The sequence below is a fragment of the Cucurbita moschata genome, unplaced genomic scaffold, assembly GCF_002738365.1.
Source record: "Cucurbita moschata cultivar Rifu unplaced genomic scaffold, Cmos_1.0 Cmo_Scf00010, whole genome shotgun sequence".
In the NCBI taxonomy this organism is placed as follows: domain Eukaryota; kingdom Viridiplantae; phylum Streptophyta; class Magnoliopsida; order Cucurbitales; family Cucurbitaceae; genus Cucurbita; species Cucurbita moschata.
The window spans coordinates 4,447,667-4,468,728 of record NW_019268526.1 but is presented as its reverse complement, the minus strand read 5'-3'; the positions used below and the strand labels follow the sequence as shown (position 1 = coordinate 4,468,728).

At 37.6% G+C, this 21,062-nt stretch overlaps 3 protein-coding genes and 1 pseudogene across 5 annotated transcripts; 2 read left to right on the top strand and 2 right to left on the bottom strand.

Moving 5' to 3' along the window:
- Nucleotides 1–1,015: 1,015 nt before the first annotated feature.
- LOC111448746 (probable receptor-like protein kinase At2g42960) lies at nucleotides 1,016–4,885 on the bottom strand. The gene is made up of 8 exons (XM_023088469.1): nucleotides 4,093–4,885; nucleotides 3,126–3,900; nucleotides 2,937–3,041; nucleotides 2,651–2,773; nucleotides 2,401–2,571; nucleotides 2,190–2,319; nucleotides 1,523–1,732; nucleotides 1,016–1,416 (listed from the first exon to the last, which is right to left on the bottom strand). Exons 2-8 carry the CDS (start codon nucleotides 3,785–3,787, stop codon nucleotides 1,294–1,296), a joined length of 1,524 nt encoding a protein of 507 aa, XP_022944237.1. The 5' UTR covers nucleotides 3,788–3,900; nucleotides 4,093–4,885; the 3' UTR covers nucleotides 1,016–1,293.
- A 1,867-nt stretch (nucleotides 4,886–6,752) lies between these two features.
- On the bottom strand, nucleotides 6,753–7,711 carry LOC111448911 (chlorophyll a-b binding protein of LHCII type 1-like). Its single transcript, XM_023088694.1, has one exon. The coding sequence runs from the start codon at nucleotides 7,657–7,659 to the stop codon at nucleotides 6,856–6,858; it is 804 nt and encodes a 267-aa protein (XP_022944462.1). The 5' UTR covers nucleotides 7,660–7,711; the 3' UTR covers nucleotides 6,753–6,855.
- Nucleotides 7,712–9,208: 1,497 nt separating this feature from the next.
- On the top strand, nucleotides 9,209–11,596 carry LOC111448654 (annotated as a pseudogene).
- A 4,303-nt stretch (nucleotides 11,597–15,899) lies between these two features.
- On the top strand, nucleotides 15,900–17,564 carry LOC111448331 (probable BOI-related E3 ubiquitin-protein ligase 3). Of its 3 annotated transcripts, XM_023087849.1 has the most exons (4): nucleotides 15,900–15,917; nucleotides 16,035–16,116; nucleotides 16,226–16,746; nucleotides 16,856–17,564. In XM_023087849.1, exons 3-4 carry the CDS (start codon nucleotides 16,384–16,386, stop codon nucleotides 17,420–17,422), a joined length of 930 nt encoding a protein of 309 aa, XP_022943617.1. In that variant the 5' UTR covers nucleotides 15,900–15,917; nucleotides 16,035–16,116; nucleotides 16,226–16,383; the 3' UTR covers nucleotides 17,423–17,564. The 3 variants fall into 3 exon arrangements, with proteins under 3 accessions (XP_022943617.1, XP_022943616.1, XP_022943619.1); XM_023087848.1 differs by lacking the exons at nucleotides 15,900–15,917; nucleotides 16,035–16,116 and having other exon boundaries at nucleotides 16,160–16,746; XM_023087851.1 differs by lacking the exons at nucleotides 15,900–15,917; nucleotides 16,035–16,116 and having other exon boundaries at nucleotides 16,162–16,746; nucleotides 16,859–17,564.
- The last annotated feature ends 3,498 nt before the right edge of the window (nucleotides 17,565–21,062 follow it).

Genomic DNA, 21,062 nt, shown 5'->3' with positions numbered 1-21,062 from the left:
TCGTCCCTGCACATGCGTCATGGATATCTCTGATTTGTACTTGTATATAAGATAGTTTCGTATATCATTAATTAAAATTTAATAATTTAAAAAATATTTAAATCAAACTATAGACGATAATCTTTTGCCAATCCAATTTTAGTAAATTTGAGTGTAATAGATGTAATTGATGTCGATGAGATGTGACTGTTCGGATTAACATAGATGCATGTCGAATTTGTGTATAGGAAATGCATATATAAAAAAAAATATATATAAAAATTTAGGAGAAATTTAGAAGAATTTAATTTTTATATGGAAATAATAAGTGAGAGTATTAAATATTTAGTATTGAGAAGTTTAAAGAAAAGATAGCATATGGTAAACATAAAATAGATAATAATGAAATCATAAATGGGATATTAAAGTTTGAATTAATTTGATTTGAATTTCATAATTGAATAAAGTAGAAGCATGTTGATTAAATGTTGACTAAGCTAATCACAAACCAACAACCGTTAGATTAATTCGACAGCAGAAAGAACAAAAAAGTCAAAGTTTGGACGGCTTGGAATTCAAACATTGGTCACTGGCACATATTTTTGTGAATCCCAAGATTTATTTTTGTTTCTTTTCACAATCTATTTGTCGTGTCTTTTCCATTATACTTCAATTCTCAGTAAGTTGCAATTTTAATACAAAATTCAAAAATAATGTCGAAGTCAGGAGATGCAAGAGAATGTCGAAGTCATCAAGTGTCAAATCTAGATACTGAATCCTGGACATGGGTCGTTACAAGGAGGGGATAGACTTCACTCCTACGAAGAGAGGTGACCAATGGCAAATGGAGACTCCATAACTGTTTTCGTTTCTTGCTTTTGATTCACATTCACAACGATGCTGAACAAGGGCATGGCCTCACTTTGTTCGTCTCCGAAAGTCATGAGCTCGAAGCAACGAAGATCTATGGATGCTTATAATGATATTGGAAACATGGGAATGGAGAAAGCAAACCAAAAGGAATGAATGAGGAGTTGAGTAAGGGGGAACATGCAGAGAACAGCAATGAAAGAGATGCCCAAAAAGGAGAAAAAGAAAAAGAAATTACAATGATGTAAAAGTAAAGAGAAGGCAGGTCGGGCATGGCCATGTCCGGTGGTCCTTCAGACAAGCCTGTACAATCTCTTTCAACCCCTTCTCTCTGTCTGTCCCTCTCAGACCCCCTTTTGTCTTGTCTTCACAACAAACACCAGAACCTCCACACCACCATCAATTCAAACTTCTCTTTACAAATATAATTTACTATGCTCAGTTCTATCCATGGTTTGTCTCTGATTTATGGCTCTCCGATGGCCCACCCGTCGCTTCTGAACCTGATATTTCTTTCATCGACTCGATCTCCAAGCTTATTGATCGGCTTTTTCGGTTCCTTCTATCCTGCAGAGTTGCATGTAAAATATGAACTTTTCCAACAAAAATCCTAATATCACTCAAATTCTTGAAGTCTACACAAATGACACTTTGATATTGAGTTTGATGATACCTCGTGCAGTGGAAATTCGTCCGCTTCGAGCATTCGTACAACTTGACTCATCTTCGGTCTCTTGATTGATTCTGGATCGATACATCGAAGTGCGACAAGAAGGGCACGTTTTAAAGCACGAGTTGTTGGCTTGGTCTCAAGGTTCGTGTCCACAACTTCCTCTGCTCTCCTTGTTGCTACCATCATCTTTAGCCACTCGACAAGATTAACCTAACAAAGACGCCATTCACAATGTTCTTCAACAAGCAATTGATATTTTACGATCAAATGGTGGTAGCTATTGTTATGAAATGAGTGGAATAGCAAAAAATATAGCCAGAAAAGCTACTTCGATTAGAACTAGAGATCGATCGAAAAGCAAGGATATGTGCTCGTAATGTAGGTGGGTAGGAAGAGAATACCTAAGGGTGCGAGACAAGTCTCAAACAAACCCAGCGACTAAACATTGACAAGGACATGTACAAGCATCAAGTTAAGATATAGTAAAAACATGTAATAGCGGTGCTAGCAGATATTGTTCTCTTTGAGTTTTCCCTTTCGAGGTTTCCCTCAATGTTTTTAAAACGCATCTATTAGGGAAAAGTTTCCACACCCTTATAAAAAATGTTTCGTTATCCTCCCCAACCGATGTAAGATCTCACAGAACAGGTCAAATAATAATAGATACCTCATTAGAAGGACGAGCATAGTCCACAGGGTCCCTCCCGGTAATTGCTTCTAGCAGGAGAACGCCAAAGCTATAAATGTCACTCTTTTCATTCAACAAGCCCGTATTTGCATATTCTGGTGCCACGTACCTAAGATTTAAAAAACACGAACTCTATTAGGAATCGTCATTTCAGATGGTACGATCGAATGAAACAAACTATCTGTCATACCCAAATGTTCCCATAACTCTAGTTGTGATGTGACTCTCTCCAGAGCCCAAGAGTTTGGCCAATCCAAAATCAGAAACTTTGGCATTGAACTCATCATCAATCAAAATGTTGCTCGATTTGATATCTCTATGAACAACTTTCGGCTCGATTGCTTCGTGTAAATAGGCAAGCCTGCAAAAAGTTAATATATTTGCATCTCAGCACTTTAGAAGAAATCAACTCGAAACTTCGCTCTCGTTTGAAGACTTACGCCTTAGCCGTGCCAAGAAGCACCCTCATGCGAGCCTCCCAAGTAAACGTGCCGTGTTGGCTCATGGCTCCGTGTAGCCACTGTTCTAGATTTCCATTGTTCACATACTCATATACTAGCATCCTACATGAATATAACAGGTAAAGACAAGTTCTAGCAGCCTTTTCAGAGAAATAATCAAATTTCAGAAAACATAGACAAAATGGAACGTTAAAATACGACTCGTGAAAGCAACTTTATGAGACCGAAAAAGGGTTCATAAAGTTGATGATGAATTCTTTGGTACCTATGAACTCCTTCTATGCAATAACCGAGCAGTCGGACAAGATTCTTATGTCGAACATGGCCAATAGCCTCCACTTCAACTCTAAATTCTTTCTCTGCCTGACCCCTAAATGCATTTCATATCATAAAGACGTTTTCCGAAAACACTACCTTAGAAAACAACACGGTTCGATGACCAGTAAATCCTTACAGATTATTGAGAAGTTTTTTCACTGCAACCTCAGTGCCATTGATGAGTCTGCCCTTATACACAACTCCATATCCTCCTTCCCCAAGAATATTCTCAGTCGAAAAACGATTCGTAGCAAGCTCTAGATCCCTGAGAGTGAACCAATGACCCCACCCAAGATGCGAAATTTCTGGCAAGCCAACGAGAGGAGACGGTGGCACAATTCCTCCATATCCACCATGCGACCTCGAAGCCTGCTTCCGAGCATTTCCAGAGCTTCCTTCTTCCCCAGATTGTGAATTGCCAACTTTTTCGTGTTGATAAGTAGAACTACATTGGCTATTGTTATCAGGTTCACTCGATTTCGTGATAGCCATAACTTCAGAATGTTCAAGATTTCTCTTGACATCAACAGAAAGAAGCCTATTTTCAGGGTGATCATTGGGAATTTGAGTCCCAACCTGATCTATCCTGATATCTTTTGAAAAATTAGGTATCTGGGAAATGGGGAGCTTGTCCATGGATCTTTTAGATTTTTTTCGAAACAGGATCCAGATGGATAACAAACCAAGAATCAAAACTATGAATGCACCAATGCAAATGCATATCAAAACCCACAATGACAAGCCCCAAAATGAAGTCTTCTTAGATAAATGATCATTCAACGAGTTCCCGGACGCCATAACCGATCGATTGTATGCTAAAACACCAAAGGGAACTTCAAGTTCAACCTCCTCCTAACAAGTTTCAACACATTCCCATCTGGAAATTCATGTATGAGTTAAGAATTAAGAACCTAGCAATAGAGAAACGACCACACATCAGTAGTTTCTTTATACATTTCAAAAGAAACTAAGAACATCATTTCCTTGAACATAGCTATATGTCATCAGTTGTATAGCAAAGAGAACTAAGCAGAAAATGAAACAAAATCCCATTTGGGAAAACCTAATTTCTCAAACAACGAAACAAGAGAGGAGGGATTTACCTTATGGACCCAGATTTGGGTGTTCCTCCATGACCCAGAAAGGGAAGCAAAGGGAATCGTGATGAGGCAATGGAGAGGCGGAAAGCATGGGGGGATATGCCAAAATGTTGTCTGAAAGAACTGAAACCCAACAACAAATCCAGAGCCCCAAAAAGAGAGAGCAGAAAAGGAGTAATGAAGAAGAAGGGATAGTGGGGCAATAGAAGATGGAAGAGGAGGAGGAGAAGAGGAGACAAAAACAAAAATGTTTGGAGAGGATTGAATAAGATAATTGGAGAGGATTTTAAAGGGTCAGAAAAGAAGAGGTGGATGAAAATGGTTGGTGGGTATTGTAAGGCAAAGCGTCAAGTACAAAGGGTCCTCTCTGCAAGCTGGAAAGGAAGCTTGGTTTGCAATAGAGGAAACCATAGAGACAAAAAACAGTAAAGGAAACGCAAAAGAAGAAGAAGAACAACAAGAACAACACGAAGAACACGAAGAACAAGAGAAGAAAGTAAAGCGAGAGTCAAAAACTAATCAAACCCAGATATTGAAATGCGATTTCAATTCAATCCCAACTCCCCAAACGCCAAATTCAAAGCCCTTAAACCGGGTTCGAATCGGATCTCCGCTGAAAAGCTAAATGGGAATCCATCGAACACCGTTGAGATGAGGGCAGTGGGATGATCTTCATCGTTGATGGGTCTAATTAGACAACTGGCTTGTAATGATTTGGAGGAAAAGGAAAAGGCATCACCAAAAAAAAACAGTGAAAGTAAAAGAAACGGAGTCTGGAAGAAGCGAATTAATACGCTCATCACCAACAAAACAAACAAACAAACAAACAATCAAAATTAAAATTTCTTCCTTTTATATTTTATTCCATCTTAGGGGATGAACTGTTCATTCACACGCAGAATTTGATGCTTTTTCTTTCGATTTGAAGATATGGGTCGAATTCAAAACAACAGTGGGAATGAATTTGTAAGGAAAATGAAGGGAAAATTTGGGTCAACTCAAGCTGTTTTGGAATGGGAATTGATTTTATTTTATTTTTTTCTTTTCTTTTTGCATTTATTGTTCGTGGATTTTCAAACTATAAATTAAAATAAATAAATAATGAACAGTCGATCATCAATTATAGCGGCAATTAAAGGGAAGCCGGCGTGAGAATTGGAATGGACTCAAACCTTTTGACGAACTCCTTTCTTATTTTTTTTTGTCAATGTCTATTCATATCATAATAACTATGTAATGACGACGTGTCGTTTCAATCAGACTGCTACATGATGAATAATCGACATGCCGACTCTGCCAACACTATCACTCTACTCCCCCAACTCTCAACCTTTTTCTCTTTCTTTTGATCCTTTCTTTCCTCTTAAGTTTATTTTGACTCTTAAGTATCACCCATGTTCCATTATGAAAAGATTCGCGTTTTAAAATAAACAGACAATATCGGTTTAAAAATCGTGGTGAGAGACACTGGTCGGAGTAGGACTACATCCTCTTCATAGTAGACGCGTTTAAAAATCGTAAGGTTGACAGTAATACATAATAGGTCAAAGTATAAAATATCTACGGATGGTGGACTTGAGCTAACTCTCGACAAAAAATATCAAGAGGTTGAGTACTCTACTCCACTGAACTAATAAAAAACATTAATTTTAAAATTTTGATCGGTAACAATTTAGTTTTTATTTTCATGTTTCTAACGAATTTAATAAAAATAACTTTCTTTTAAGATAAGATAAGAATTAATTTGGCCTAAGTCGTCGATTAATATTTTAAATAGTTATAAACAAAAACGTATAGCCTAAATTATTTATTGGATGAAAAGTTGACCTATTAATTTATTATATATAATACACATAGTGGGTTAGTTGTCAAACTGTAACGTCGACCCCACTTTTAATTCGATAATGCCCTTACGGTCCCCTCTGATTTAAAGATAAAAATATTTTTAAACGTTGCAAGATTTAAAAATTGGTTCGATTAGGTATTAAAGGAATTGCGAATATTTGGTTTCATCTCGTGTTCCTTGAAACTTACTCCTCATTTTTCAACAAATTTTAGGTCCAATCAATATTCTTATTTTAAAAATTTTTATTAAGACGCTTTGATTCAAATCTTTAAAAGTTAAATTAAGATTCGGTTAAGTTAACAATTTTATTTTTTGATTTAGTTATAATTTGGTTACTCTATTTTTTTTTTTTCATCATTATAGCGGATCCTATTGAGATGCATTGACGAGGGCAACGAGATAGCAATCGAGGAGTGGCAAAGACAAACAAACGAGATGAGGAAGAGGAAAATGAGAGGAGTTTTGAATTTGATCTATGAAAACAGGGAAATGAGTTCCTTAAAGTAAAGGTGTGAGTTCATGCATTAGTTGGAGAGGGGAACGAAACATTGTTTATAAGAGTGTAAAAACCTCTGTAGAGTAAACGTAATTTAAACCGTGAGGCTGATAATGATATGTAACGAGCCAAAACTGACAATATCTAATAGCATTGGCTAGAGCCATTACAAATGGTATCAGTGTCAGACAAGGGCTATGTGCCAGCGAGAACATTGAACCCCCATTAGTTGGGAAGGGGAATGAATCATTCTAAGGGTATGGGAATCTCTCTAGTAAATGCGACCGCGAGGCTGATGATGATGATAAAAGTGGAGAGTAATTTATCACAACCACAAAAGATGAGTGCATTCAAAGTTCAAATTCCATTACATTACACGACATGGAACACCAAAATATAATGAACAGAACATAGGACAGAGTCCTCACTTTCCAGGTACAAAGTTAGTGGCGTAAGACCAGGCATTGTTGTTAACAGGGTCAGCCAAATGGTCGGCCAAGTTCTCCAAAGGTCCTTTGCCAGTGACAATGGCCTGCACGAAGAAACCGAACATGGAAAACATGGCCAATCGCCCATTTTTGAGCTCCTTCACTTTAAGCTCTGCAAAGGCCTCAGGGTCATCGGCCAGCCCCAGTGGGTCAAAGCTCCCACCTGGGTAAATTGGGTCGGTGATCTCACCCAGAGGCCCACCAGCAATTCTGTAGCCCTCAACCGCACCCATCAGCACAACCTGACACGCCCAAATGGCCAAAATGCTCTGAGCGTGGACCAGGCTCGGGTTCCCCAAATAGTCGAGCCCACCTTCGCTGAAGATCTGAGACCCAGCTTTGAACCACACAGCCTCGCCAAATTTGACTCCGTTGCGAGACAGGAGCTCGGGGAAGACGCACCCCAGAGCCCCAAGCATGGCCCATCTCGAGTGGATCACTTCCAGCTCCCTGTTTTTGGCGAACGTCTCGGGGTCGGCGGACAGCCCAGCAGTGTCCCAGCCGTAGTCGCCGGGAAATTCCCCGGTCAGATAGGACGGCGGCTCACCGGAGAATGGACCCAAGTACTTGACTCGGTCTGGACCGTACCATGGGCTTCCAGAGGAGACGGGCTTGGGTCTGCCACCGGTTTTCCTCATGGTGACGCGGGATTCGCCGAGGATGTCGGAGGCGGAGGGGGACAATTTGACGGCTTGGCCGGCGAGAGATGGGGAGGAGAGGGCCATGGATGAAGCTGCCATTTTCGTGAATTGGGGAGTTGGTTCTTGGGATTTGGGTTAATTGAGGGTTTGATTTGTTCTTATAGAAGAGGTCCTTATCTGGATGAGATCTGTATCTGTTTTGTGATTGGCGCAGATGGAAGTGGAAGATTTTTGTGCGATGGGCAGTGGGACATAACCTCGCACTTGGCGGCCTCTCATCCACAAATGCCATTGTTGCTTCCTAACCCAACTTTGTTCTCCATCTCAGCCAATGGGAGGAACCCACGTACTCTCCATCTCTGATTTCATGGGACTGTTGACAAGGATAAGAAAATTAGAAAAATTAAATCACTTTCGGCCTTCTCTAAATATTTTTAAAGCCCGTCTCCCAAAGAAAGTTTAATGTCTCGTTCTACTCTTTGATCGATGTAGGATTTCACAATCCATCTCATTTGGGGTTCAATGTCCTTGATGACACTCGTTCTCTTCTTTAATTGATGTGGGATCTCGCAATCTACCCCTTTGAGGTCGAGTGCTTCTCTAATCAATGTGGGATCTCACAATTCACCCCCTTTAAGGCCAAGCGTCCTCACTGGCACACCACTCAGTGTCCATCCCCTTCAGGGCCGAGCTCGCTTGGTGACTGACTCCAATACCATTTGTAACTTGCAGATATTGTCTTTTTAGGCTTTTTCTTCCAAGCTCCTCTCAAAATTTTTAAACCCTTCTATTGGGAAGAGAGGTTCCCAGACCCTTGTAACCCTTATGTTTATGTCAGGGAGAAGTTCCCACGCCCTTATAATTTTAATTCTTCCCCTCGTCAATCTCACAATCATCCCACATTAGAAAACAGTTTATCTATATTTATATTTAATGAAACCGTTCATATAATCTCTAAACTTTTTACTTTTTTTTATTTTCTAAAAATTTTAAGGGTATTAATGGTAGCCAGTGTATTTTTAATTAAAAAAAATATATATATATATATTTATGTTCGTAAAATTAAAGAATTAAGATTGGCTCAAAATTAAAAATTTTGCAATTAATTTGATTACGGTCCCTGTTGACCAAAACGTCCAATTCATTTTGTATTATTTATGTTTTTAATTACACCCTTGCTTTCACATACAACGGAACAAGCAGGCACTAGCTGGCTACTCTATCCTCCTTTTTACGCGTGCCATTTTATCCCCTAATAAATAATCAAATATAATATAACAATCCACATAATTTATATTTATATATATATATATATATATATATATATATTTTGTTTCCTAACAGCTATAGAGATTATATATATTAACCAAATTAAAGTAAGATGACATGGTTGTTTTTTTTCCTAGGGGACCCATGGGTAACGTTATTATTATCGTTATTTTGATGAAAAGGGCAACGGATACAAAATTAATGAGAAAAATAAATATATTTTTTTGGGGGTTTTGCATAGATTTCCCCACCATCTTCATATTATGTGCCAGCAACTACATTGTTCTGTTAAGATTCCTCATAAAAACAGAGTGGCCAGACAATATATATATATATATATATATGTTTATGTCATTGTGAGAGAAACAGAGAGTGAGTTATGGGGAAGAAGAAGACATGGTCGTTGAAGAAGGTGAGGAAGGAGCTGTGGCCATGGCGGTTTTCACTCTTCGGAAGGAACCCAATGGATCTTCGGATGATTCATTTCGTGGTTGATAATGTGTTCTTCAAGATCGTCTCTGTCGTGGAAGCCATTGTTTTGGTCTCTACACTCTGTTTTTTCTATCTATGCTGTGGCGGTCATGTCTGATTCTTTTGCTTCATTTATTCATTCTTCTTGTTCATGTATGTATCTTCATAATTTGTTCTAATTCTTTCGGATTTTGATGTACCTTTCACTCAAAATTAAACTAATTAATTGTGTCGTGAAAAAATTATCGAGGACGATACCTAATTTGAACCAAACTGAGGTCGAGAAAGACAAGCATCAAGTCATAATTTAAAATGGTTGAGGTGAAGTCAATTCCGTTTAAAATCATAAATTTTCATAATCCCATGATATTGTCCTTTTTGAATATAAGTTACAGTTAGTTGTCCTAATGTGACTCCTTCCGTGCTCTCCCGCCACAATGACCTGCTTTCTCAACTCTCATCTACGCTGAGAATGCTCTCTCCACCGTTCGATTCAGTGTCTTCTCCCTTCAATCCTCAGTCCGCCATGTCTGATTCGAGCTTTCTGAACCTACAAATGTCGTTTTTACCGAACCGTTTCAGTTCTCCAATCTTCACCGAACTACCGAGCTTCTTCACCATACGATTCGTGCTTTTCGTTTTTCGAAGAAGCTTAGGGACCTTGCTTCTGCGTCTGTCGAAGAGCCCGAGAAGGTGGATCTCGCTAAGGCTGCCCAGCTGCGCTTTGAGAAATTGAGACTTTGCCATGAGTTTGACCTAGCGGGCGTTGATGCCGTTGATGAGGAGTTGAAATGGGGGATGCATTGAGAAGTGAGGCCACGAAGGTTTTGGAGAGAGGAACGGAGGGGCTCAATCAAGCTGAGGGGGTAATGGATTGCAGGTGTTTTACAATCTAGTCCAGGTGAATTGAAGGCGACCATCCAGCGATTGATGAGCAAGTATAAAGGTATGGTTTCTGCTCGAGTCGCCTGTTTGATCTTGTTAGCTCTGTATTTCCCGTTACAAGTCGTGGTAGTGTTCCCTAGATAGAACAGATATCACAAATCATATCACGTATTCAGGAAGAGATTGAATGAATCTGATCTTGTTAACTCTTACTCGTGCTGCGTCAAGTTGGCAAGGTTCTTCTCTTGCTGCCTGAAAGAACTGAATGCAGGTAGTTTGTTTTCTTGGGGAAACTGTCATACTCTAATCACTACTATCATATGCTTTGGTATATAATCCGAAGTTATTTTTTAATACCGTTTTTCCATTCAAGATTTCACCACTGAGCAATTTGTCTAACAATCAATAGTCATGTGACCTCTCGGGAAACATGTAATGGAGCATTATGTATATGCAGGACTCGACAGATTTTCTTACTAGCGACCCTGATTTGCTTCACTAATCTATCCAATCTCAGATTTTTGGACTTCATGTAGTTAAAGCCCTTCAACTGTCACTTGTTCAACTATTCACCAAGAATTAAGAGTCCAGCCTATTGCGAGTAGATATTGTCATTTTTGGACTTTTCCTGAAGGTTTTAAAACACGTCTACTATGGAGAGCGTCTAGCCCTACTCCGACTAGTGCCTCATACCGTTTGGTGACTGACTTTGATACCATTTGCCATGGCCCAAGTCTATCGCTACCGCAACAGCCCAAGGGGGGTGGATTGTGAGATCCCGATCCCACATCGGTTCGAGAGGAGAACGAAACATTCCTTATAAGGATGTGAAAACCTCTCCCTAGTAGACACGTTTTAAGATTGTGTGAGTTTATTGATTTTCATGAGAGGGAGAGTTTTTGTGTCATGGGATTTGGATGTTATACCGTGTTATATATCCAAAGAGTTCTAATGCTGTGTGATGTTCCATCGAAGCTAATCTCGGAGGGATTTAGAAATAAGGATCGTTCTTCTCTAATGATTTCTGTTTTAACTCAAGTTTAGATCAGGAACATTTATGTTTGGATTATAATTCTCAATGTTTGTGGCATCAAGAGTGTTAATTTTCTTTATCAGGCATGCTTCTCTTGTCAGACCTCTTTCTGAATCAGGAGAACTACGAATGGCTAGGGACATGGCTGGGCTGCAGTTAGCTTTGGGTCAAAATTTGTTCCCCGTAGAACAACTTGGTGCACCATATCAAGCTCTTCGTGCATTTCGTCCTCTTATATTTCTTGAAACATCGCAACTGGAAGCATCTCCACTACTTCACGTTCTGCCAGCAAGTGTCATACTTCACCATCTTTATTCTCGGGGTCCTGAGGAATTGCAATCACCAATGCAAAGGAAGCTTTTACCGTGGGCACGATAACTATTACACCAGAGATGTGTCCCTCCTGGTTCTCTCGTATTAGGGAAAGGTCCTCGGGTCAATGCAATTTTAAAAAAAGAATCGATTGTCTCCTCGGTAGTACTCATTGTGGTTGGATTCTCAGGGTGAGGATCAAGTTTGGAAAGGTATTAAAGCAACTCTCAATGATTATGCCGCCAAGGTAAAGACCAGAGAGACAAGGAATTTAGCTCAGTTTACCCTCGTATGCTTCAAGTAGGATCATCGTTGACAGAAAATTCCCGAGCTATATAACATGCTTCATGTCGGCCTGGACTGTGTTTCAATCTTGATTCCTGGATGATGATGCGCTGTGACATAGTAGCCAGAGATACCATGCTCGATTGCATGAAGTTTAGGTACCAAGTTATTTACTCAGTTATTTATTTGCCTTAATAACTACATGTAGTAGCAAAGATACCATCTCTGAGCTCGACTTCCCCCATAAATGCAGGACCAAATTTGATTTGTTTTGCTGAGGACGTCAAGGCCACGGGGTAATCAGATCAACATTGAATTAGTCAGCCGTCATTACTTATGCTTAGCCAGTTAGTCATGCTATCTTTTATACCTGATTTTATATTCTTTTGTTCATTTGTTTGGCCATTTACCAAATAATAGCTCAGAACTGTTTCCAGGTCACGGCCTCATGAGTGTTATTCATCCAGGTAGGGGGAGGGGGGATCTTAAGTACAAAATTTCTGTAATAGTAGTATCATCATGAGGATGAATTATTGATTTTGATAGGCTATGCAGTACGATGGTTGACTGATGAATGATTGTTTCAGGCGTCTGCTAAGTGCAAATAATAATGTAAATGGGCCGTTGGCTTTAATTATTTCCTTTCTCCTTTACTAGTGGGTAGTGATTGCACTGCATCTGCGGGGATCTGTGCAAGGAAAACAACCGAACCCATCAAAACCTTTCCTTTTATAATCAAACGTTGTAATTTCTGTAGTTTAGATACCAATTATTGAAATTTTAAGGGATAGGATTTTAAACGCCAAACCCCACTCTGAGTAGATATTGTCTCTTCGGGCACGCTTTTTTGAGTTTCTCCTGAAGATTTTTCAAACAAGTATGCTGGGGGAGAGGTTTTCGTGTTTCGTTCTATTCCCTAACCGATGTGAGATCTCATAATCTACCCTCCTCGGGGCAGCATCCTTGCTGGCACACTGCCTTGTGTCCACCCTCTTTGGGGCTCAGCCTCCTCGTTGGCACATCGCCCGGTGTCTAACTTTGATATCATTTGTAACCGCTCAAGCCTACCACTAGCAGATATTATCCTCTTTAGGCTTTTCCATTCGAACTTCCTCTCAAGGTTTTTCAAACGCGTCTGCTAGAGAGAGGTTTCCATATCCTTAATGCTTCGTTCTCCTCCCCAACCGACGAAGGATCACAATAATGCTTAGTTTACTTTTTTTATCCTCGTGGAATAGAAAACATATCCTAAAATGACCATTGTGATGTTATGATCTCAACTGTTCAGTGAAATGGCAATGTATATAGTTTATGCTTTATCCGTTAACATGTACATTATAGAAAGTAGTATTGACAAGTTAAAACACTATAATCAAGTAAAGCATGAGTCACATTATACAAAGTAAACAAAACTATATAGTAACTGATGTAAATTGCGATGTTCAAAATCATAGTTTCTTTTTTCCTTCTAGTACAGAGTAACCAGAGGGGCATGCATCCTTATGAACATCCACCATTGTTTAAGGGCGAGACACTGCTAGCTCATTGGCAACGGCGTAACCTTGGTGGCGAGGTAAGGTTTAAACTTTCGCACTGCTTCTTTATCTTTAAAGTTCTCTATAATTGACCAGACAGTTAAACTAGAACTGCATCCCTCTCTATTTCTGCTATCTTCATCCAAAGCTGAGCTGATAAACAACTAAAATCAATAATGGAGGAGTTATGAATTGTGTTGAAGCAGTAGGACATTGATGGTGGCCTGGCCTGGTCTGGTCTGGCCTGGCGCTGGCTGGGCTCCAAAGAACACAACTGAAATGTACAATTCACTCTTTGGTAATTAAAAAAATCTGACACAGACACCCACCCACACCCACACGCATTGGGAAAAGAAAGATGGCACACACAAAATCAAAACCAACTTCCATTTTCCACTACTTGTATTTGGAATCAAACAATCTCTTATGTTTTTCTCCCATTTCCTTCATTGAATGTGAAAATGAAAAGACTTGTCCCCACGCCCACCATTCAAAATCCTCCTTTGCACATGCAACTCCCAAACTTTCACCACTGCCAACCAACCCATTAATATAAAACGTTAAAACAAAGCTTATGGAAAAACTTTCCCATCTCTCCATTTTTATTTGGTTTTTGTGTCAAAAAAGAAACCAGAGCATTGATTGGTAAGGGTGAATATTAGGCAGCCTGACCCTTTAGCTTTATGGTATTGGGTACCCTACTACTACTACTGCTACTACTCGAGGACCAACCCCCATAATCTTTCACTCTTTCCAACCTAGGTTTTGATCTGAGAGCATAAATGATTACTTTAGAGCTAAAGCATATCCTCCTCCCCATAAGCAATGTATTTGTCCTTATAATGATGCCTCAACAAACCATCTATTTGGGTGTGGAAAAAGAAGATAGTGATGATGAAAAAGAATGAAGGATATTGATTTATGTCTCTCTTTCTTTGTTGCTTCACATTTGGGAACCTTATTCATTAAATAACAAGCTCTTTCCCTCTCTCTCTTCCTTTCCTCCTCTGTCTGTCTCTTTCTTCAATACCATTGACAGAGATGGGTGAACTCAAGACAAATTCAAAGGGATTTTTTGCCCTCCAAACTTTATCTATATGGGGTGTGGGTGAGATGAATAAGATTCCTTCTCAAAGATAAGAGACTTGAAATAGAAAGAGAGAGAGGGAAAGAGAGTGGTATGGGGAATCTAGAAACGTGAGGGTTAAAAGAGAGTGAACTATGGAGATCACATGTGGAATATTAAGCCACACCACTTGAAAGAAAGAAAAAAAAAAAAGCTACAAAAAGGAAGAAACAAAAAAGAAAAGAAAGCAACCACATCATGAAGTGAAATAATAAAAGATGCAAACAACTTGGCAAAGAGACAAGTAAAAAGAGTTCATACAAAGTCACAACCAAACACAAAATCATCCTAAATTCGTTTTTTTCTCCTTTCATTCCCGTTCAGATCTAAAACAAACAATATCATATTATCTCAAATATACCTATAAGATAGACTTGTGATGCATCTACCAAAAATTTAGCATCGGTTTGAGCTAGAAACAACAGTCTAAAGTGTCTTTTCTCTCCGTGAACCATGATGCTAATATTGTCTTTTTTGGACTTACCATCTAAAGCGTCCTTCCTCTCCATGAGCCATGAAGCTAATACCAATGTAACAGCCCAAGTCCACCACTTGTAAATATTATCCTTTTTGTGCTTGTCCAGGTTTTTCTTCCTTGGTTTCCCTCAAAGTTTTTAAGACAAATCTACTAGGGAAAGATTTCCACACCCTTATTCCTTCATTCTTCTTTGCGATCTCACAATCCACCCTCTTAGGACAGTTTCCTCGCCGGCACACGATCCGGTGTTCAGCTCTGGCACACTACCCTTCTGGACTTTTCTTCAAGGTTTTTAAAACGCGTCTAGGAGAAGTTTCCACGTCTTTTGCATCCACCACCCCCTTTTCCCCCCCCCTTTTTTTTTTTTTTGTTTTTGAAATTGCTTTAGGTGATATCTATGAATGGTGTGGCTTACCAAAAGCATCATATGTGTGGATGATGCAAAGGGAGCAATAATGTTAGAAAGAGAGTAAAAGGAAAAACAAAGTTTGTAAGTAACCTTTTTATCTACTCTCTCTCAATCCTCTCTTTATAAAGTTTCATAATTATGTTGTGTCAATCATGTTGGTCCAACTCTGACAGTCTTATGTAATTAATATCCCTCCATCCATTTCCCCTCCTAATTATTCTTTCACAATTTCCTCCTTTTATATCATTCATACTGCTTGCTACCTAGCCTTACCTTCCCATCCATTTCTATTCCCAAATTATGAAAAACAAAATTAAATTTATTTGATTAAAAAAATTGGAAAAGCTGGGATTACGTTGTCATAAACGGACGGCTACGATTCTTTAGGATGTGGTTGATTAATATATTTTCTTTTTCCTTTTCTTGGAAGATTAAAAAATTGTTTGTTTTTTAAAAGGGAAAAGTGACAAGTCGGTTACGCCGTATCCGAAAACCCCCCACTCTCCTTACGTGCGTCGACTGGTGCGATACGACACGTGGCAGAAACCCACAATGTCAGTCATTTTAATTTAAGAACTCCTCGGTTATTATTATTATTATTATTATTATTATTATTATTATTATTATGCGTCGGGAAATTAATTCATATTATATGTGTGTGTTTATTACAGAACCAATCCAATATTTCGTTGGAAAGGATCGTAAATCTCGGAAATGCCCTTGTATGTTTCCAGAAATTACGGGATTGACCAGGTCTGTGTTTGTTTTGCTTTTACCTATAAATACAACGGGAATACATTATGTTTATATATGGCCGTTTCATTCTTCTCTCTCTCAACGGAATTTTGTTCTTCTTGTACAGATTGAAAGACTCTGCTGAGCGAACCCAAATTTCAAGTTCCGAGAACAACCAATCAATTTGTTTCGGTACGCAGCGATTGAAGCAAAACAAGGAATAAAGAAGAAAACAGAGAGATCGGTTTCATTTTGCTTTGAATCAGATTGTTATTGACAGAGATCATGGGATACGGAGCGCCATTAACAGGTTTCAGTGCTAATACTGCAGCGGCGGAGACGACTCTGCTTCCGCCGTACAATTCTGTAGCGATTGATTCGTTTCCTAAGGCGGTGGGGGCGATGCCGGCTTCGGCATCGGCGTCGACGGGTGTTGTTATGAAGTCCGATAGCGCTATATCCTATAATCTTCCGATTCCGAGAAAGCGCGGTAGGGATCATTCCACCATAAACCGATTCCTCTCATATCCTTCCTCGCATGCTCATTCTCAGAAGAATTGTGGACGTAATTTATATTTTCTTGGCGAGGATATCTCCATCCTAGTTCAACAGCAGCAATTAGATCTGGAACGATTGATATCGCAACATGTACGGTACCGAACGCTGTTTTTAATTTATTGATGTATATAAATAGGCAAAGTAGTGGTTGAGAAACGTTGTGGTGGGTTAATTACTGACGTATATACTTGTATGGAAGCAGATGGAGAAGGTGAGGATGGAAATGGAAGAAAAACGGAAGAGAGAAGCGAGAAGGATTATGGAGGCGATAGAAGTTGGAATGATGGGGATTTTAAGGAGCAAAGAGGAAGAGATCGAGAAGATGGGGAAACTAAATTGGGAACTAGAAGAACGAGTGAATAGTCTATGCATGGAGAATCAAATATGGCGTGATGTGGCTGAGACGAACGAAGCCACCGCAAATGCTCTCCGGAGCGACCTGGAACTTGTTCTGTTAGACGTGAAAAAGGAGGAGGAGGTGGAGGAGGAGGAGAAGGCAGAGTCGTGCTGCGGAAGCAACGGCGGAGATATGGAGGAGGAGGAGGAGGAGGAAGTTGAAGAGGAGAGGAGAAAAGGGAGGAAGACGAGAAGGAAGGAGAAGGAGGAGGAGGACAGACGGTGCAAGAACTGTTGGAAGGAAGAATCATGCGTGCTGCTATTGCCATGCAGGCATCTGTGTTTGTGTACTGTTTGTGGTTCATCTCTACACCATTGTCCCATCTGCAACTCTACCAATAACGCCAGTGTTCGTGTAATCATGCCTTAGATCAACAAAAAACACACACACATATTTCATTCTTCTCTTCAAATTCTTCAAATTCTCCACCCTTTTCTACTCATTTCTAATCTCTGATCAGCCTCTGTTTATCCTCTCTCATATTTGTGTCATTTTCTTACACAAATTTCTCTAATCTCTTTATGCTTTGATTGAATCCGATGATGGGTATAGTGGAGATTATGCTTTGATTGAATCCGATGATGATGGGTATAGTGGAGACATGGGGGGAGCGGACGTAGCGTATTTTAGCGAAATTCAGGCGTATGTTAGTATTAAAATTATAAAGGAAAAAAGGAACGGAGGAGGAGGTTTAAAAGCTGACACGTCGGACTCCCGGAAATATCGGTGTTGGAGTGCGGCAGTGAGGTAGGGCCCACATCCTTTTTACCTTACTCTTTTCACACGGATTCCAATCCCTAATGCTTCCAAAATGATTTATTTATTTATTTATGTATTTGACAATTTTATGGGTTACTCTAGTAATTATGGGAATCTAATTCTTAAAATAAATAAAAAGTAATGGGTATTGGTTGAGGAGTCGCGTTGGGTCAATTTTATAATTTTGTCTTTTTGAGGGGAGCGAAATGTAAATGAAAACGGAGAGTTTTTAAGTGGGGTCCATGGGAGTGGGGGATTTTTGTGTAAAAAGAGAGAGTCAGGGGGCATGAATGTAAAGTGCTGGAGGTATAGGAATACATGATGTGGAGAATTAGAGATTTTCTTTAATTTTAATTTATTTAGGGGGTTAGGGATAGGGATCTTAGGGTGTTCCTAAGTGGGGCCACCACCTCCACCTGTCCCTTTCATAACCAGCACTCTTGCCATCACATTCTCTCTCTCTCTCTAACTCTTCTGGGGCCCACAATGATTTTGTCCAAATTCCTTGTTTTTACATTTTTTTAATATAATTATGTCTAAAGAGAAACACTCGAAAATAGATAAATTCAACATTATGCTTCGTATTATTTTATTTAACGCTTAAATAATTTGTTTTAAAACTATATAAGTATATTTAATTTTGAGATCGAGATAAAAAAAAAAAAAAAGGGTAGAATGGGAAATCGACCTTGACTTGTGCTAAGGACGTTCTCTCTCATGTCTGGTCAATTCGAGTTTTTAAAAGTTCTTGAGATATCGTATAGATTCCTAACACAAAAGTTGATACCTATAATGACTGGGAGATGTAATACTCCACAACGATATCTATGACTGGAGATGTATACTCCACAACGATATCTATGACAACGACGTAGGCTTAATTTTGAAATGGTTAGAAAGCATAAGTCAATCCCAGACGCAATACTTGTTTAATTTACGCGTAGAATGCACCACGTCCACTAATTCATCCGTTCTCTCTCGAATTCAAATTTTTCTAAAGTGTTTTCTAGAATGAAAGAAATACCTCGCCTTAATCAGAATCCTATTCTATTCTAGATCATTGAATTTTCCATTACCCAAATTTATTCTCTTAAGTTTTAGCTACTTTTCCAAACTTTGTTATTCTAAAGATATTTTCAATTAAAAATAATAATTTGAAATAAAAAAAAACTTGCTGATGGCAGATATTTATCTGCTGCTTTGGTTCATATTACGGTTAGTTGTTAGTTGCGAGAAAGTTTTTCCGCGAAAGTTTTTCAAACTCTTGTAAGAATGCTTTGTTCCTTTCTTCAACCGACGTGGGATCTTACAATCCGTACCCACCTTAGGGGGCCCAGCATCCTCACCTCCCGATATTTCGAAATCCACCGCTAGCAGATATTGTTCTTCCTTGCTCATTATGTATCGCCGTCAGTCTCATGATTTTAAAACGCGTCTACTTTGGAGAGGGTCTAGCCCTACTCACTGACCTCTTTTGTATTCAAATTGCACAATTTTTTTTTTTGCCATTAATATCTTTTAAAAAAAGAAAATTAGAAGAATAATAAAAAAAATTAGAAGAATAATAAAAGAGATTAGTAAAAAATGTCAACAAATTCACTCGGGTGTATATATACATATATATCGTTTTGTGTCGTTGAATAAGATTCCATTATTTATTTAAATAAAATATCAATAATGCATACTTAAGAATTATTATAATTAAAATATATTTTTGTACATAAAGTTTTAAATTATTATCTATTTAGTCCCAAAAATTTTAAAATTAACATTCTAGTCTGAAATTTAAGAAATAGTTTTAAATAGTCCACAAATTAATTTGACTATTACTTACAAATAAAATTATATTTTATTCTCAATTATAATATTAACGATAACGATGTCACGTTATTCTCACATCACATCTATTTAAAAATCTACGAGGAAAAATAAGATATTTGATTTGAAATTTCTAAAACAAGAAAAAAAAAAGAAAAACCCACCTTTTAAATATACGATTTTCTCTAATTATATTAAAAAAAAAAGCGTCAATTTCATATTAATGGAAGGAATAACAATAAGGTTGATTATATATTGTAAAGATAATAAATAATATAAACCCAAATAAAATATAATTTCAAGAAAGCAAAACCCAACCCTCTTTAATTAAATATAATTCCAATCAAATTCCGACACGTGGCTTCACTCATATATTTTTTTTTATTTCGGCTATTTTTTAATTTCAAATTTTAATAACAAGATAAAGATAAGGGAGAGTAACGTCGCTATCTCATTATTGATGCAACCATTAAATAGATGGTTGAATTTTATACAAACACCAAAAAAAAAAAAAAAAAAAAACTTTGTTGACAAGAAATAAAATAAAGTCGGTTGTCTTGTCGTGAAGCAAAATTTCGTAGATGGTATTTCATATTATAATTAAATATATAAAAAAAAAATATTTATATTGCTATAATTATGAAAATTGAGGCATTAATTAGGATTAAAAATTTGATGATGATGATGTAAGTGGAGTCACAAGCATTAAAACATACATTAAATATGTAAATTATAAAATGATTGACTTTGTGGATATATAATTAAATATAAATTACATTAATAATACCCATTTGGAAAGGATTTTAGTTCTAAAAATTAGGTTTGTTTATTAATAACTTTGAGTGCTGTAATTTTGTCACCCCATAATCATTTCCCATCCCATTAATCACTATTTAATTATACCTAATATTATTGCCTTTTTAAATATATCATCCAATAATTTCATTGATTTTATTTTATTTTATTTTATTATTTTTCTAAGTTATATGAACCATAATCATGCTCGACAATGATGATTAGTGTACATCTATGTTTGAAATAAGAAATGATTAAAAAATAAATAATAATAAAAAAAAGAATTTGATTGATTTGTGGTGTAGCTTGCTTGTGGGAAATAAGCACGATTATTAAAAGGTATTATATTTTTTATTTCATTTTTAATTATCTAATTTAGTTTTTATATTTTTTTTATTAAAATTTTAGTATTCACTTTTTTTTAAAAAATTTATTGAAGACCTCTAATAGATTGATTATAAATAAAATTTAAAATTTAGAGATTTATTTAATATTTTAACTTGAGATTCAGTTTTTAATTTTCAAAAATCATACAAAAAAATATATTTTTATTTTTTTATTTTTGGTATTTGATTAAAAATTTAATGTCATAGAAAATAATAATTATTAAAAAAAAAAAAAAAAAAAAAAAAAAAAA

Excerpts from the sequence above, each read along its gene's own strand:
- LOC111448746 (XM_023088469.1), bottom strand. The coding sequence starts at position 3,787 with ATGGCGTCCGGGAACTCGTTGAATGATCATTTATCTAAGAAGACTTCA. Across the intron at positions 3,042-3,125 it reads AAAAAACTTCTCAATAATCT|GGGTCAGGCAGAGAAAGAAT; the intron begins GTAAGGATTTAC and ends AAATGCATTTAG. Across the intron at positions 1,733-2,189 it reads ATGCTCGTCCTTCTAATGAG|GTTAATCTTGTCGAGTGGCT; the intron begins GTATCTATTATT and ends CGTCTTTGTTAG.
- LOC111448911 (XM_023088694.1), bottom strand. The coding sequence starts at position 7,659 with ATGGCAGCTTCATCCATGGCCCTCTCCTCCCCATCTCTCGCCGGCCAA.
- LOC111448331 (XM_023087849.1), top strand. The coding sequence starts at position 16,384 with ATGGGATACGGAGCGCCATTAACAGGTTTCAGTGCTAATACTGCAGCG. Across the intron at positions 16,747-16,855 it reads AACGATTGATATCGCAACAT|CAGATGGAGAAGGTGAGGAT; the intron begins GTACGGTACCGA and ends CTTGTATGGAAG.